General features: G+C 39.5%; 1 protein-coding gene across 2 annotated transcripts in view; it reads right to left on the bottom strand.

Moving 5' to 3' along the window:
* LOC104596561 (Major facilitator superfamily protein) overlaps positions 1–15,347 on the bottom strand; it is a 62,763-nt gene that overhangs the window by 24,145 nt on the left and 23,271 nt on the right. For both annotated transcript variants that reach the window (XR_016080596.1, XM_010257791.2), the window contains exons 5-8: positions 8,624–8,772; positions 8,288–8,530; positions 8,017–8,185; positions 7,800–7,892 (exon numbers count right to left, since the gene is read on the bottom strand). Coding sequence is in view for 1 of the 2 variants with exons in the window: in XM_010257791.2 (XP_010256093.1) it covers positions 7,800–7,892; positions 8,017–8,185; positions 8,288–8,530; positions 8,624–8,772 (654 nt within the window). In the remaining variant the exon portion in view is untranslated. The remainder of the gene's footprint in view (positions 1–7,799; positions 7,893–8,016; positions 8,186–8,287; positions 8,531–8,623; positions 8,773–15,347) is intronic.

The following is a 15,347-nucleotide window of genomic DNA, read 5'->3' as shown; positions in this document are numbered from 1 at the left end:
TTTCATGACCACTTGGAATTATATGGTAGGACACTTCGCCAAATGGGTTCTGGCCCTACTCCTTCTACCTCCTTTGTGTCTACTGAAGGGATGAGAGATCCATCATATGGATGGCCGAACCCTGCAGGAAGGTTGGGCGAAATTTCAAAAATTTCTCTCTCCCATGTGGGAATCGCATTCCCTATTTTAGAAAACTGCATTTTCAAGGATCAATCTTGAAACCAAACCAGACCAGATCTGAAACCAAAAAGGGAATGGAGGGATATACCTGATACGAAGTAGTAATAACCTCCAATGAAGGTGTTCATGCCCAAGGAAAGATCCAAATACTGCTTCCACCGAAGATGACACGGTGCAGGATGAAGCAGAATCAGCAGGATGATTCTTCAGCAAATGGAGGGATATACCTGACACGAAGTAGTAATAACCTCCAATGAAGGTGTTCATGCCCAAGGAAAGATCCAAAGACTGCTTCCACCGAAGATGACACGGTGCAGGTTGAAGCAGAATCAGCAGGATGATTCTTCAGCAAGAATCTGATGGAGGGCTAGTGAAAATGACTTCAGATTACCTTTTCTGCCAAAAGGTAATATCAAGAACTCTTCTTGATTGCTCCACAGGTGGAGATCGAACTGGTATGGCAGCAAGAGCAAGAGAGGAGACAGTGCAGACAAACTGTGTTGTCTCTCTCTGGAAATCAGCAGTCACTCAGATGATTTCTGTTGTGTTCTGAGGGTTCGCCCTACTCTCCTATTTATAGCCTTAAAGAGAGGTTCTCCTAATCCCATTAAGAGTTTCCTAACTCTCTTTAAGAGATAAGGATAGTCCCTTATCTTATCTACAGATAAAGATCATCCCTCCTAATCTAATTAGAAGTTTCCTGATCCAAATCTTTATTTGGATCAGGACTCTCTCTGAGTGGATAGGGATAATCCCTTATCCTATCTGCTGATCTAAATCCCAGAACTGCCCTCTTTTAATTAATCTCATTAAGCCAATTCGAATGGGGCTTTAGGCCCATTAAGTCTATCTGCTCACTTAGCCTCCTAACCGTTGTCCAGTTGGTCATCCTTGTATGGTGTGGGACCCAAACATTGATCTACACATCAGCCACATGGGTTCAGCCTAGCCTTTGTTACAAGGCCTAGCTGAATTCACTGTAGGAGATAGTGAACCCTTGAGTCCATCACCATGGGCTCTTAATGGACCCAACATTTACACTAAATGGTCATTGGGTCAAGCCACCTTATAAAAACCCAAGGACCGTGGGCAAATGCAAGATTAGCCCATCAGGTATTACCCTCAATGGTCTTATACTTAACCTCTCAGCCCATAATGTTCAAACACTGCCCGACAAGAGAGAGCCTCTCCCTCAGCTGCAAGGTATAGTGCTGCACTCTCTACTCACATGGATCCCGGGAATTAAAACCTTTTGCAAACATTTTGAAACCATAATATTATATATGTATATCTCTATATAAATATATTTTGCAAAACAATTTCAACGGTTGAAATCAACTGCCGGCAGTTTTGGTTTCCATCAGAGAAAATGCATCCCCGATCATTCACTTTGTCCGACAAAGGGGCTGATCCTATCACTATGATCACCCACTCAGATGAATTCTCGGATTGTCCCAACATACCCAGGTTTTGACCCCCTCCAAGGATCTCACTGATTGGCATATCAAAGACAGCCCAATCCGACACCTAGTGTAGTATCATAATCGAGTCTAGGGGTCAGGTGTACCATTCAAGTTTTGCCCATCTATCTCCAAGGTCCAGGGCAATACTGGAATTCTGGTCCGGTTCTGGGTTTCAAGAAAACCCAAACTGCATGTACCTCAGGTCTCACCCTGGCAGCTGAGACAACCTACCCCAACCAACTTGGCGGCACATCAGTGTCAGCCTTGGCAAGATAAATCTCCCGAGATCTATCCAACGGCTGTGAATATTCTAAACTAACACGAGTCTCAAATGTGTCCAATTTAAGGGTATTACACAGAAACACACCATAATAACATGAATCAAATATGTACTTTATTCATTTACAATAAATATCATAATGTACATCATTTTGATTGGAGATAAGGGCATACACTGTCTAACATCTACATCAAGTAACACTGCCACTGCCTTCCGTGTGTCATTTGATTCCCCTTGGATAATTGACTCTGGAACCTTAAACCACATGACTAGTAAGTCAAATTTATTTCAGGCATATAACCTCCTCTCTATGAGAGATAAGGTGAGAATGGCTGATGGGTCTTATTCCACCATAGCCAATCAAGGAACCATTTACATTCCTCTTGGTCTTACCCTCTCTAATGTGTTGCATGTTCCTAAATTACCTATCAATTTACTTTCCATTAGCAATATTACTCATTCCTTGAATTGTTCAGTAATCTTTCCTTCGTGTGTATTTCAGGATTTGCCCTCGGGAAAGATGATTGGTAGAGGAAGCATGGTGGATGGCCTCTACGTGTTGGAGAATAAAGCTGGTCATGTGGCTACAGAGTCTTTAAGTTCTTCTAGTGAGAGTCATGCCTACTTGTTGCATAATCGTCTTGGTCACCTTTCGTTTGAGTCTTTAAAACTTATGTTTCTTGGGTTGTTTAAGTCTTTGAGTAAATTGCAGTGTCATACATGCCAATTGAGCAAACATTGTAGAAATTCCTTTCCTTTAAGAAATAAAAGATCTGAATTTCCTTTTCATATTGTCTATTCTGATGTTTGGGGCCCTATTTCTCTACCTACCGAGACTGGATATAAATATTTCATTACTTTGATTGATGACTACTCTAGATATACTTGGGTGTATCCTATGCGATCTACAGATGAAGTGCCAAAGATTGTGAAAAACTTTCAACGAATGGTTTTCACTCAATTTTAAACTGAAATTCACATTTTCCAATCGGACAATGCAAAAGAGTACTTCCATAGTGATCTCACGGAGTTCTTTGCTTCGTGTGGATCTCTTCATCGAAGCTCTTATGCCAGGACACCTCAACAAAACGGTGTTGCTAAAAGGAAAAATCGTCATCTACTTGAGGTAGCTCGTGGTTTATTAGTTCATATGAATGTTCCGAAACATTTTTGGATGGATGTTGTTATGTGTGCTACATATATCATCAACCGTATGCCATCTCGATTACTAGAGTATAAGGCCCCACATCAACTCTTGTTTCCTACAGCTTCGTTGTCCCCCATTCCAATACGTGTCTTTGGGTGTCGTTGCTTCGTTCATGACTTGTCTCCTTGCAGTAAACTTGATCCCCGTGCCACTCCTTGTGTTTTTCTTGGTTATCCGTTATCTCAAAAGGGTTACTGCTACTATGATCCTGCTTCACGCAAGTACCATGTCTCCATGGATGTATCATTCTTTGAGAGTCGACCCTTCTTCTCGGTTTCTCCTTAGGGGGAGAGTAGGGTTGAGGAGAAACACACTCAAGTTCAACTACCTCCTCTTCCAGTCCCTTCTCCATTTCGGGTCTTTCTTCGCCGCCATAAGAGCCAGCAAAGTTCAAGAGCCATAGAACCCGAACTATGCAACCAATATCATCGGACTCTCCAGAGGTAGATCCTCCTCGTTAGTCAGGTACACTTGTTACCCATTAATATGCCTGAATCTCTTAACATTGATCCTCCTATTGTTAATGATCTTGATGTTCCTATTGCTAAGAGAAAGGGTGTTAGGTCTTGTACTACTAATCATCCTATCTCTCACTTTGTGTCCTATGATCATATTTCACCTTCATAAAATGCATTCCTTTCCTCTATTGATAGTGCCTTTGTTCCTAAGAATGTGGCAGAAGCTTTATCCAAAACTGAATGGACAGATGCAACGAAGGAAGAAATTAATGCCTTACACAAAAATGTCACCTAGAAGTTAGTGGATCTTCTTGAAGGGAAGGAACCAGTGGGTTGCAAGTGTGTATTCACAGTAAAACATAGAGTTGATGGTTCAGTAGAAAGATACAAAGCTAGATTGGTAGCCAAAGGGTTTACACAAGTGTATGGAGTAGACTATGCCGAGACCTTTGCTCTAGTAGCCAAGATGAATTTAATCAGAATCCTCCTCTCATTGGCAGCTAATCTTGATTGGGAACTTCATCAGTTGGATATCAAGAATGCATTCTTGAATGGTGACCTAGAGGAAGAGGTTTACATGACTCAACCTCCAGGGTTTCTATGCCAAAGGTAGTGAGCAGAAGGTGTGCAAGTTAAAAAAAATCTTTATATGGGTTGAAGCAATCACCTCGGGCCTGGTTTAGTAGGTTTCATTTAGCAATGCAACAGATTGGATTCAAACAATGCCAGTCAGATCATACTTTATTTGTGAAAAAAGGTGAAGGTAAAATTGCAGCTTTAATTGTCTATGTTGATGACATAGTAATCACAGGAGATTGGAAGACTGAAATACAGAAGCTGAAGAAATTCCTAGCCACTCAATTTGAGGTGAAAGATCTAGGCTCCTTATGTTATTTTCTTGGAATTGAAGTTACCCGCTCAAAAAGGGGCATCTTTATTTCCCAAAGAAAATATGTACTAGATCTATTAGAGGATACAGGCAAGTTGGGAGTGAAACCAATTGATTCACCCATTGAACCCAACCATCAGCTAGGAGATAGTCAGGGGGAGTGTTTGAAAGATGTAAAGAAGTTCCAGAGACTTGTAAGGAGACTCTTATATTTGTCTATGACCAGACCTGATATTGCCTATGCGGTGGGTGTTCTTAGTCAGTTCATGCATAATCCTAAGACAACTCACTTTGAAGTTGCAGAAAGAATCCTTAGATACCTCAAGAAGTTCCCAGGAGCTGGTTTGCTTTTCCAGAAACATGGGCATTTGAAAATGGAGGTGTATATAGATGCTGATTGGGCAGGGGCAATCGATGGCAGAAAATCTACCAGTGGGTATTGTACCTTTGTGGGAGGAAACCTAGTCACCTGGAGAAGTAAGAAGCAAAGTGTAGTGGCTAGATCCAGTGTTGAGGCGGAATACAGAGCCATGTCTCATGGAGTTGCTGAAATGATGTGGATAAAAAATTTGTTAGGAGAGTTGGGTTTTGCAGTTAACAAACCTATGTCACTCTACTGTGACAACAAGGCTGCTAGCAACATTGCTGCTAACCCAGTCCTCCATGATGGAACAAAACATATTGAAGTGGACAAGCATTTTAATAGAGAAAAACTTGTGAGCGGAGAAGTGTGCACTCCTTATGTTAGTTCAGAGGAACAACTTGCAAACATCTTCACCAAGGGCCTTCAACACGTGCAGCATAATAATTTGTATGACAAGTTGGGCATGATTGACATCCATGTCCCAACTTGAGGGGGAGTGTTGGAATGCTAACTTTATTTATTATGTTTGTATTCTGCTGAGTTAGGGTTCGTTTGGACAAATTAAAGCAGTTTTTTCTTTTATTTTTTATGTTGTAACTTAAGTAGGGGCATAAGGGTCCTTTCCCTTCTAATTATGGTCGCCCTATATATATTAATATAAGTTGTTGCCGCCAGCACTGTAGCGGCACTGTAGCAGACTCCAAATCTCTCTCTTCTCTCCTCTCTTTCCTCTTCTCTCCTCTCTTCTCTCTTCTCTCCTCTCTTCCTCTTCTCTTCTCTTCTCTTCTCCTACCTCTCTTCTCCTCTGTTCGGCTGTTAAAAACTTTTATTTTTTTTTCAAATTGGTTCGGAGAGGTCGGTTTAAGGGCCCATCTACCCCCTGAACCAGGTCAGATGCCAGAACACCCACTGTGGGGGCATATCAGGAGGGCACCAATATGATATGTATCAGCCGATATGGCCTGATAATTCCAATATTTTGAACCTTGCTTGTGCTATAGTTTGGTGCTGTTTTATGTGCTTGTTTTGATTTCAACAGTTTAGGACTTGTCAAAGTAATGTTCAGGTTCTATGATTTTGAGCAAAATATCACAGCTTAGCTGCCAAATGTTCTGATGGGATTTTAAGAAGCAATGGAAAAGCAAACTTCTTTTGACATCACTGACTTTCAAAATCCCTTTTGATTTCAAAATGTCTTCATATTCAATATCAAGATGTTGAGCAAACAACCACATAACTTGATTTGTTTCTCAACCCCTATTGTTGTGTTACCTGCACACCTCAATATTAATCGGTCTAGCCATGATGACAATTCACACTTGGGACAACACTTGTTACAAGTAAAAGTCCACAGAAAATGTTGGCTGTTGCTCAAATAGTTCACATACAACCATATCAAGGGAAAAAAGACAAAAAGGTTTCCCAAAGCTACATATTAGTCCCATAGACACTCAATATTCCTTATTGGAAACTCTTCTTGGGATTTGGGCTTGAGAAGAGCTTTGAGGGACACAGAAGTGGGCACTGCAGATTAACTTTTCTCTCTTTTAAATTCAGTGTTTTTTGGATCAATCTTGTCTTGATAGTAGAATTTGGTCAGAATCCACTACAGGTTATTTCTCTTGATCCTCTTTCTTTAATGCCTTGTTGCAGCCAACCAACTTGCCTATCTGTTTTCCTGTTACAGAAGTGTGGTGTGCTCCTATGCTGCTTAATATTAGGACCTTTTGTTGGGAAGTAGTCCTCCAAAAAATCAATACTTTAGATGTTCTTCAGAAAAAGGGACCAAACTGGAGATTATCCCCACATGTTTGTAGTCATTGTATGACTAGTGGAGAGACAGTGAGCCATCTATTAATCTCCTATTCTTTTGTTACTCATATTCGGAACTGGTTTTCCTCTCTCTTTGGTTGTAGGTGGACTCCTCCATCAAGTGTGGTGCACCTCTTCAACTCGAGCTTCTTCTGATAACCAAAGAAAAGGGGCAGGGTGGAGAGCAACGAGATCAGCTATTGTTTCGGCAGTCTGGGAAGAGAGGAACACTAGGATCTTCCAAGGGAAAGGAAAATCAAAGGATGAATTGGTAGAAAAAATAACCTTCAAGGTCTTAAATTGGCTGAAAACACTGGATCTGTTCAAGGCTTTTACAGTAGATGACTGAGGTTGGAGTACAGTAGCGGGCTCCTCTTCCTCATTCCTACTATTCATGTAAGCTGGTCTCCTCCTCAACAGAACAGAGTAAAGCTAAATTTTGGTGGTAGTTCTGTAGGTAACCCGGGTCCCTCAGGAGTTGGGGGTGTTTTCAAAGGTATGGAAGGAATAATCTTGGCTTTATTCCTTGGTCAAATTGGGATGGGTGACTCACTTAGGGCAAAAGTAATGGCACTACTGCAAGGACTCGGATTGGCTAAACAGTTGGGTTTTCAGCATTTAGAAGTGGAGGGAGATCAAAGTTGGTAATAGGTTGGATGCAGACAAATAGCTTAGGCACTTGGTCCCTTAGACAAGTTGTAAGGGAAATTTTGAACCTAACAAGGGAGATTAGAGTACAATTCAAATGGGCTAGAAGGTCAGAAAACACCTTGGTTGATGCTTTGCAAAGCAAGGGGTTAGTAGGGAAACTCTTTTTTGGGCATGTTTGTAAGTCTGTTGTGGATTGAAGGATCACCTTCTTTCGAAGGTGATAGTTGTACTAATGTTCCTTAAAGTTAATGAAAGTTACTGCTTCCTATAAAAAAAATAAAAAATAGAAGAAAAAAGATATTTATCTCTGTCTATTCACCCATCATTATCTTAATATCAGAGAAACCACCATCTATCCTACAAAATTAAGTAGTTGATGGCATTTAAAGTTTCTGTGAAATAGCCAATAGTTTAAATATCATCCACAATGTATAATAGAGTTACTGTTTAAAATGGCCACATATCTATGAAATGGCTTAAAAAATTATATTTTACCTGAGAAAGGACTGTTATAATCAAAGAATCTCCAATAGCAAACCATTCATCACTTACACCAAACTGCCGATTTAGTCCAGTAACAAGGAAAATCTGAGGAAGATATACATGATAAAATCGTATGTAAAAATGACCATGGAAACCTAGAAATTTAAAATTCTCAAGCAATCTTAGTTGAAGTGAACCAAAAAAAAATTCAACCACAGCTCAGACAAACCTGTGTCATCCCAAGAGCAGCACCCATAATGGTTGTACATAGAAAAATCTTCTGCAAGGGAGCATTCTTCAAAAATCCATTATACAGTCCAACACCTATCAATGATGCGACTGAAGTAACAAGCTTGACACGACCTAAAAATTCTGGGGTGAAACCAAGTCTGTTTGTCCTGAAACCCAAACAAGGAACCAAAACAGATGCTCAGAAATTATAGAAGTTTCAAGTACCTATCAACTATAACATCCTTAAAATATAGGATGAAAGAACTTACGTAAAGAAAAACATGGCAGAGTCTGATTGCGGTGTTGCTTGCCACAGGAAGATGAATAAGGTGGGCAAAAATACATTAGGCTGCCTGACAGCATTCCATAGCTGAATTATATTCTGTTTTGAGCTCTCAAAAAAGCCAGGACCTGACAGAGAAAGATTATATCTAGACATGCGTTGTTCTTTAACAAGAACAGCAACTGCAGATGTTATCAGTGGAAGCAATGCTGTCACACCAAAGACAAATCTGCATATCAAAAAAAGCCAATGAGGGAAGTGTTTGATTAGGAGAGATTCATTGTAAACAATAGTGTTGAATAAAAAATTGAAAAAAACATGCCTTACACCATAAGCATCCACCAAAGAGCCACTAAAATAAGCACTCACAATCCCTCCAAAAGCTGATGATCCCCAACATAATGATTGAAGGGATCCAGATGTGCTTTGCGATTCACCTCGAGCCCTTTCTACAACCATAGAATCTACAACCTGCATCAAGCTTCAGTTTTTAAATCAAACCTTGCAAAGATATGCCATAGGGATGAGGTAAATGCAATATCCAGGCATAACCATGCAGGCTAAAAATGGTACTAAATTACCAAGAATGTGAGAATCATGGAAAATATCCATTACAGAATAAGATGTAGGATGCAGAAAAGCTCACTCAAAGTCATCACCCATTTTAAACAGACCTCTACCAGAAGAAGCTACAATATTAAGTGCATTACTTACCCAAGTTTTGCACATAAAAACAAGTTCAAATGCATTCATTTTAGATTAGGTAAAATTAGCATGGTCAATTATATGTTTAACAAGGCTAAGATCATATAAATTGGACATGACTATAGAGAGTTGTTTCCATCAAGGTTCAAAGTATCGACCAATACGTATCGTTCCGGGACCCCTCCGATACGCCCCTACAGTGGGTGTATCGGGGGTCTGACTGGTTCAGGGGGTGGAGGAGCCCTAAACCAGCCCCCCTGAACCGGTTTTGAAAAAAATAAAAAAAAAAAGTAAAAAATAAAAGGTATCGATTTGTCCGATATGCCCCTACCGGCATATCGAGCGTATCGATATTTTGAACCTTGGTTTCCATAAGATGGATTGCACACTTGGGTGTGATTGAAATTTGTTGAAGATTAGTTAGTTTTAGAGTAGTTGTGTTATGCTAGTTGTTAGATAAGAAGTGGGGACCACAGCTGTTATGTGAGTCATAATTTTATTAGTGTTTTGAGTCTTTTATGTACTGTTTTATGTTTTGCCACCCTATAAGGGCATAGTAGGAATTGTACACCTCTTATATTTTTAATATAAATAATAACTGAAGGGGGCGGCCAGATTATTGCTCTCTTTTCTTCTAAAGATCTCTTCTTCTCTCTTCAAGAAAACACTCCTTTCTTTCATATTTTTTCTTTCAGCAGATTTCTACTAAATTACTACTTTCTTTTGGCTATTCTCAAACTTTATAAATTATCATCTTGTTATTTCTAGAATTTATTTTGTAAATAAGTGGCTTAAAAGTGATTTTACTTTGATTTTCTTGAAAAAGTTGTGATTGGTAAAAGCAAAATTTCTATCTTTAAGAAAACATTTTAAAAGATTGTATGGTTTGAAGATGTATATTTAACTCTATCTCTATGCTAGTCTAAAGTTCTAGACGGATGGCAGAGGGAAAAAAAATCGGGGTTCAATGATTTTTTTTATCAAATCAGAGTTCAATGATTTATAATTCATTTTTTAATCAATAAGAAAAACTTCATAGTCCGGAAAGAAATATAATGTTGCTATGCCTACCCATGATGGCAAGACTAACACAAACAAACTACAGAAAAACAAGATACAGAGAGATATTATCCACAAAAGAATAGACTATATAACAACTCCAACCTCCTGACAACCCCACCTTTCTCCTGCATCCCCAGGCCAAGCTATCAGCTTAAGAGTTTGCTATCTCCATATCCATCCTAATGAATCGCCTCAATTTGGACACCAAATCATAAGATACCTTGGAACATGGTCTGCAATATTGGTGAGATAATGGCAAGATCTCCCAAAAATCTCCTTATAAACTAGGGACTGTAGGGAACAATCAATTTTTTAAAGGCATTTGAGGCATACACCTGTAGACACGCCTCCAGACAAGGTGCACTCAAAATGCTCTGAGGCATACGGCTCTGGTACACCTCATGCACGCCATATGCGAAAAGGGAAAAAAAGGAGGGAAGAAAGAAAGAAAGAAAAGAAAGGAAGAAGTCCTCCTTCCTTCTCCTCTTGAGAAGGCTTAAACCTCCTTGTACTCGGGTGGCTTACACCTCTTGCATTATGAACTACACCTCATGCCTCCGGGTAGTGGAATGCCTCACATCACACCTCCATGTTTTAAAACATTGGGAATGAAATGCAATATTCCAAAAATCTTTTTTGCCCCCATATCTCTGATACATCGCCAATATATTGGGGATATTTTTAATTTCATTGACAAATTAAACATCTAAAGTTAAAATTTTTAGAATATCATCAAAAGTTTTCAATATTTTGTTACTGTTTTGGAAAGAACAATTAAGGATTTTGTGATTGGATGATTGGCTTACCATTATCAATGTGATTCAATTACCAAGTAACTACAATTCAAAAGAAAGGAAAAAAGACAATTATAAAAGAGGATTTCCAATATGATCAAAACATATAGTAAGAAAGATGACGAAAGTTATAATAACATGTGAATGACATACATATAGAAGAACTATAGAAGAGAAGATGGCTAAAGGACTGACTTATTTAAATGTGATTCATTTACTAAAGGGGTGTTTGATAAATCTGAATTGGGATCTGAAGTTTGAAAAACTAGCTTCTCAGTCGCAAGACCCCATTTGAGAAGTCTGAACCCAATATCTGAAGATGCAAATAAGATCTGAATCATCAAGACATGGACCAAGTGCGGAGTGCAGTCAGATGTAGTCGAACCCTAGAAGTCGATTTTCCTCTTCTCAAACACAGTTTGCAACGTTCTTCTCCGACAGCATTAGTGATTATTACCACGGTTTACAGGTAATTGTGTCTTATCCTGAACAGTCGGGTTCCAAGCCATTTTCCATCTTGTTCTTGACATTTCTTCTTTGTTTTTTCCAGGGGTTTCAACCGGTTTGGTGATTTCTCTGGCAGTGATCATCACCAGCAATCTATGGGTAACTTTGATATATTATTTTATTTTTTCTTCCTTGAGTGTTCTTCTCCCGAATTGTCAGGTTGCCAACCATTTTTCTTCTTGCTTTGCCACTTTTTTCTTTGTTTTTGCAGGGGTTTCAACTGAAATGATGATTTCTCTAGCAAGTGTGACCACCACCAAACTCAACTGCCATTTTTGTTTTTTTTATTTTGATTATTTTTTTCTCCTGTTAAAAATGTGGTTTTTGCTTGTAGTACCATCTCAGCTGCCATTTTTCGAGAAGTCTCCTTTTTGCCATGAATGTTATAATTAAAATTGTACCATGACTGTATGCATCTTGAGTTGCTTTGGTGTAAAGGGCCATGCTTATGTAAGTATGTTTTGGGTGAAGTTTTAGCCGTATGAAATAGCCAAAAATCCTTTCCTTCACTGTGACATTTGAATTTTTACGTTTAGCACTGTGATATAGTGCAGAGTAAACTGTGTTTTTACTGGTAATTAACATTTGGATATGTAGTATGAGGGTGGTTTTTAAAAGTTCTGTAAATTGTCTATTAGTTTATAATTGTTTTAGATGTTCTGCAAATCATGGTGATTATCACCTTTTGATCATACAGTAGAACTTCTTACCCATGACGATCAACATTGAACTGGGTGTCAGATTTTTTTTTTTTTGATAAATGTCAGATTTTTTAATATTTTCCATAATTTTTTCTAATTATAAATAATTTTCCATAAATTTATATAATTATTAATTTTTAATATATTTTAAATCCATTTTAACATTTTTCATAATTTTAATACTATTTAATACTAATATTTTGTAATTATTACTATTTTAAATTTTCATGAAAATTACTTTTTTATATTATTTTACTGTTTTATTAATTTTTGGGTGAAATATATTCTAAATTTTCATTTTTTATGATAACATGCAAAATAGAAATCAGATTTATCAGTCTATTTTTAGGGGTAAAATAGTAAAATTGGTAGTTATCAAAACCCGGAAGATCAACCCAACACAAATGCTTTTATATTTTAGGACGCTCTGAAAGGCAGAAAAACTGCTACTTTTCAGATCTCAAATGCATAAAAATAGCTTTTTGACTTTTCAGCCATCAGACTTCAGAGTTATCAAATGCCACCTAAGTCACTATAACTCAAAAAGAGAAAAAGGAAAAATATACAAGCAACTATAAAAGAGAAATATCAATCTCATCATCATCATCTAAATCTTATCCCAACTATATGAGGTTGGCTTACATGAATCTGATAAGACCTAGAAACTTGACATGCAATTTGCAGACTCACAGCAGAATCCACACGACTAGAACGTCAACAGGGAACTGGTAGTTATTCAGAAAAAAAGAAGATCACTTACAGTGGGTCGGTTCTTCGAGAGACCGATGACTCTCCCAAGCATTCACAGAATTCTTTACTCGGTAAAAGCCTGCCTCCTCCATCCCCCAAAGCCCCTTCTTATACACATCTTCAGCATAACTGCCTTCCATAATAAATGCCCAGTTGGCCGAATCATAAATGCCCCACTCTTCTTATTCCCACTAACAAGCTATAAATGCTAAATGCCCTACACTCTTCTTATTCTCAACTGACAAGCTATAAATGCCACAAAAAACTCTCCTTATTCCCTCCAGCCATAAATTCCCCCATGTTCAATTATTTCCCCCCCTTGGCCGCAAGCTGACCTTTCCCCTTCCTAGCATATGTAAAATTAATTGGGGGCCTATCATTACCCGCCGCCCAAAGTCTAACCTTGTCCTCAAGGTTGAAATGAGGAAATTGGTCGCGAAGTAAGTCAAAAGGCTCCCATGAATCTTCAAAATCAGGCAGGTCCTGCCAATGGATAAGCACTTCCGAACCAGTAACTCCAGGCATAGTGGATGGACGCACCCCCCGAATGGCCGCAGGTTCCACCAGCATTTCCATATCAACTGACAGAGTGGAAGGAATCACGGGAGAAGAGATATGATTGCCAATTGCCTTCTTGAGTTGCGAGACATGAAAAACAGGGTGAATCCTTGCCTCTGGAGGAAGTTGAAGTTTATAAGCGACAGCGCCAATTCTTTCCACAATAGCAAATGGTCCACAAAATCGAGGGGCAAGCTTTTCATTGGCTCGGCGAGCTAGAGACTGCTGGCGATAAGGTCGCACTCGTACATACACCGAATCCCCAACCTCAAAATTAACATCACGGCGGTTCACATCAGCCGAGTCTTTCATCTTTTGTTGTGCCCGGTGTAGATGAGCACGCAACTCCCTAAGTATAGCATCTCGCTGAAGGAGAACAGCTTCAACATCAGCATTAGCCGTAGAGCCAAGCTCATAGCAGATTAATGGAGGAGGATCACACCCATAAACCACCTTGAAAGGTGTCATGCCAGCAGCAGTGTGAAAAGAGGTATTTTAGTTATATTCTGCCCACGATATCCAAGAAGACCAGCGAGAGGGAGAATCAGCCGCAAAGCACCTCAAATAAGTCTCCAAACAGTGATTAACCACCTCCGACTATCCATTTGTCTGAGGATGGTAAGCTGAACTACAACGCAATTCTGAACCCTGTAGGGTAAAAAGCTCGCGCCAAAAGAAGCTCATAAAGACTTTATAACGATCATATACAATCAAGCGGGGAATGCCATGTAAACGGACTATGTTGTGCAGGAAGGCCTGAGCAACCGTGAGAGCTGAGAAAGGATGACTGAGAGGGATAAAATGGGCATACTTGGAGAGACGATCGACCACCACCATAATTGTATCAAACCCCTTTGATTTAGGAAGAGCCTCAATAAAGTCCATAGCAATATCCTCCCAGATCTGTTTAGGTATGGGTAAAGGTTGTAAAAGGCCAACAGGGGACATGGCTTCATATTTACTGCGTTGACACACATCGCAGGCCTGCACAAACTCCTAGACAGAACGCTTTATCCCTCGCCAGTAAAATTCAGCTGCTATGCGCCTATATGTCCAGCGGATACCCGCATGTCCTCCCACAACTCCCGAATGAAACTCATTAAGTAAGAGGGGAATAAATGGGGAAGAAACCGGCAGAACCAATTTACCATGATAACGTAGGTGTTCTCCAACTAAAGAATAGGCGGGATAAGTAGCCAGATCCTACTGTATGGTATGCTTGATGTTGACCAAAAAAGGATCATCATCAACTTGCTCCTTAAGGTCATCAAAATCAAGAAAAATAGGTACTGTAAGACAATTTAAGTGCACTTCAGCAGGAACTCTGGATAGGGCGTCAGCCACGGTATTATCGGCACCCGGTTTGTACTGAATCTCAAAGTCATAATTCATTAGCTTAAGAAGCCACTTATGATGCTCACCTTCGACAATCTGCTGCTCCAACAGATACTTGAGACTACACTGGTCGGTCCGAACAATAAAGCGTCTTCCAAGAAGATAGGGGCGCCATTTTTTAATAGCAAAGACAATGGCCATTAATTCCCGCTCATAGACAGATTTTGACTATGCAGACGGGCTAAGCTTGTGGCTATAAAAAGCTATAGGCCTATTATTCTACATTAATACCGCCCCGAGACCTACACCAGATGCATCTGTCTCGATCAAGAAGGGTTGGAAAAAATCTGGAAGGGCCAACACCGATACGATCATCATAGCCCGTTTCAACTCCTGAAATGCATTCTCAGCCTCCGCATTCCATGAGAAAGCATCCCTTTTAAGCTGTTGCGTCAATGGCCATGCTATTTTACTATAGTTACGCACAAAACGGCGATAATAGCCTGTAAGTCCCAGAAAACCGCAAAGAGCTTTAAGTGAAGATGGTTGAGGCCAGTCAACCATGGCCTGGATTTTAGAAGGATCGGCAGAAACACCAGCCACGCTAATAATATGACCCAGTTACTCAATGCTA

Source organism: Nelumbo nucifera, chromosome 1 (assembly GCF_055504915.1).
Source record: "Nelumbo nucifera cultivar China Antique chromosome 1, China Antique-T2T, whole genome shotgun sequence".
Lineage (NCBI taxonomy): Eukaryota > Viridiplantae > Streptophyta > Magnoliopsida > Proteales > Nelumbonaceae > Nelumbo > Nelumbo nucifera.
The sequence above is the reverse complement of the archived record's forward strand: the minus strand, read 5'-3'. Positions and strand labels throughout refer to the sequence as shown.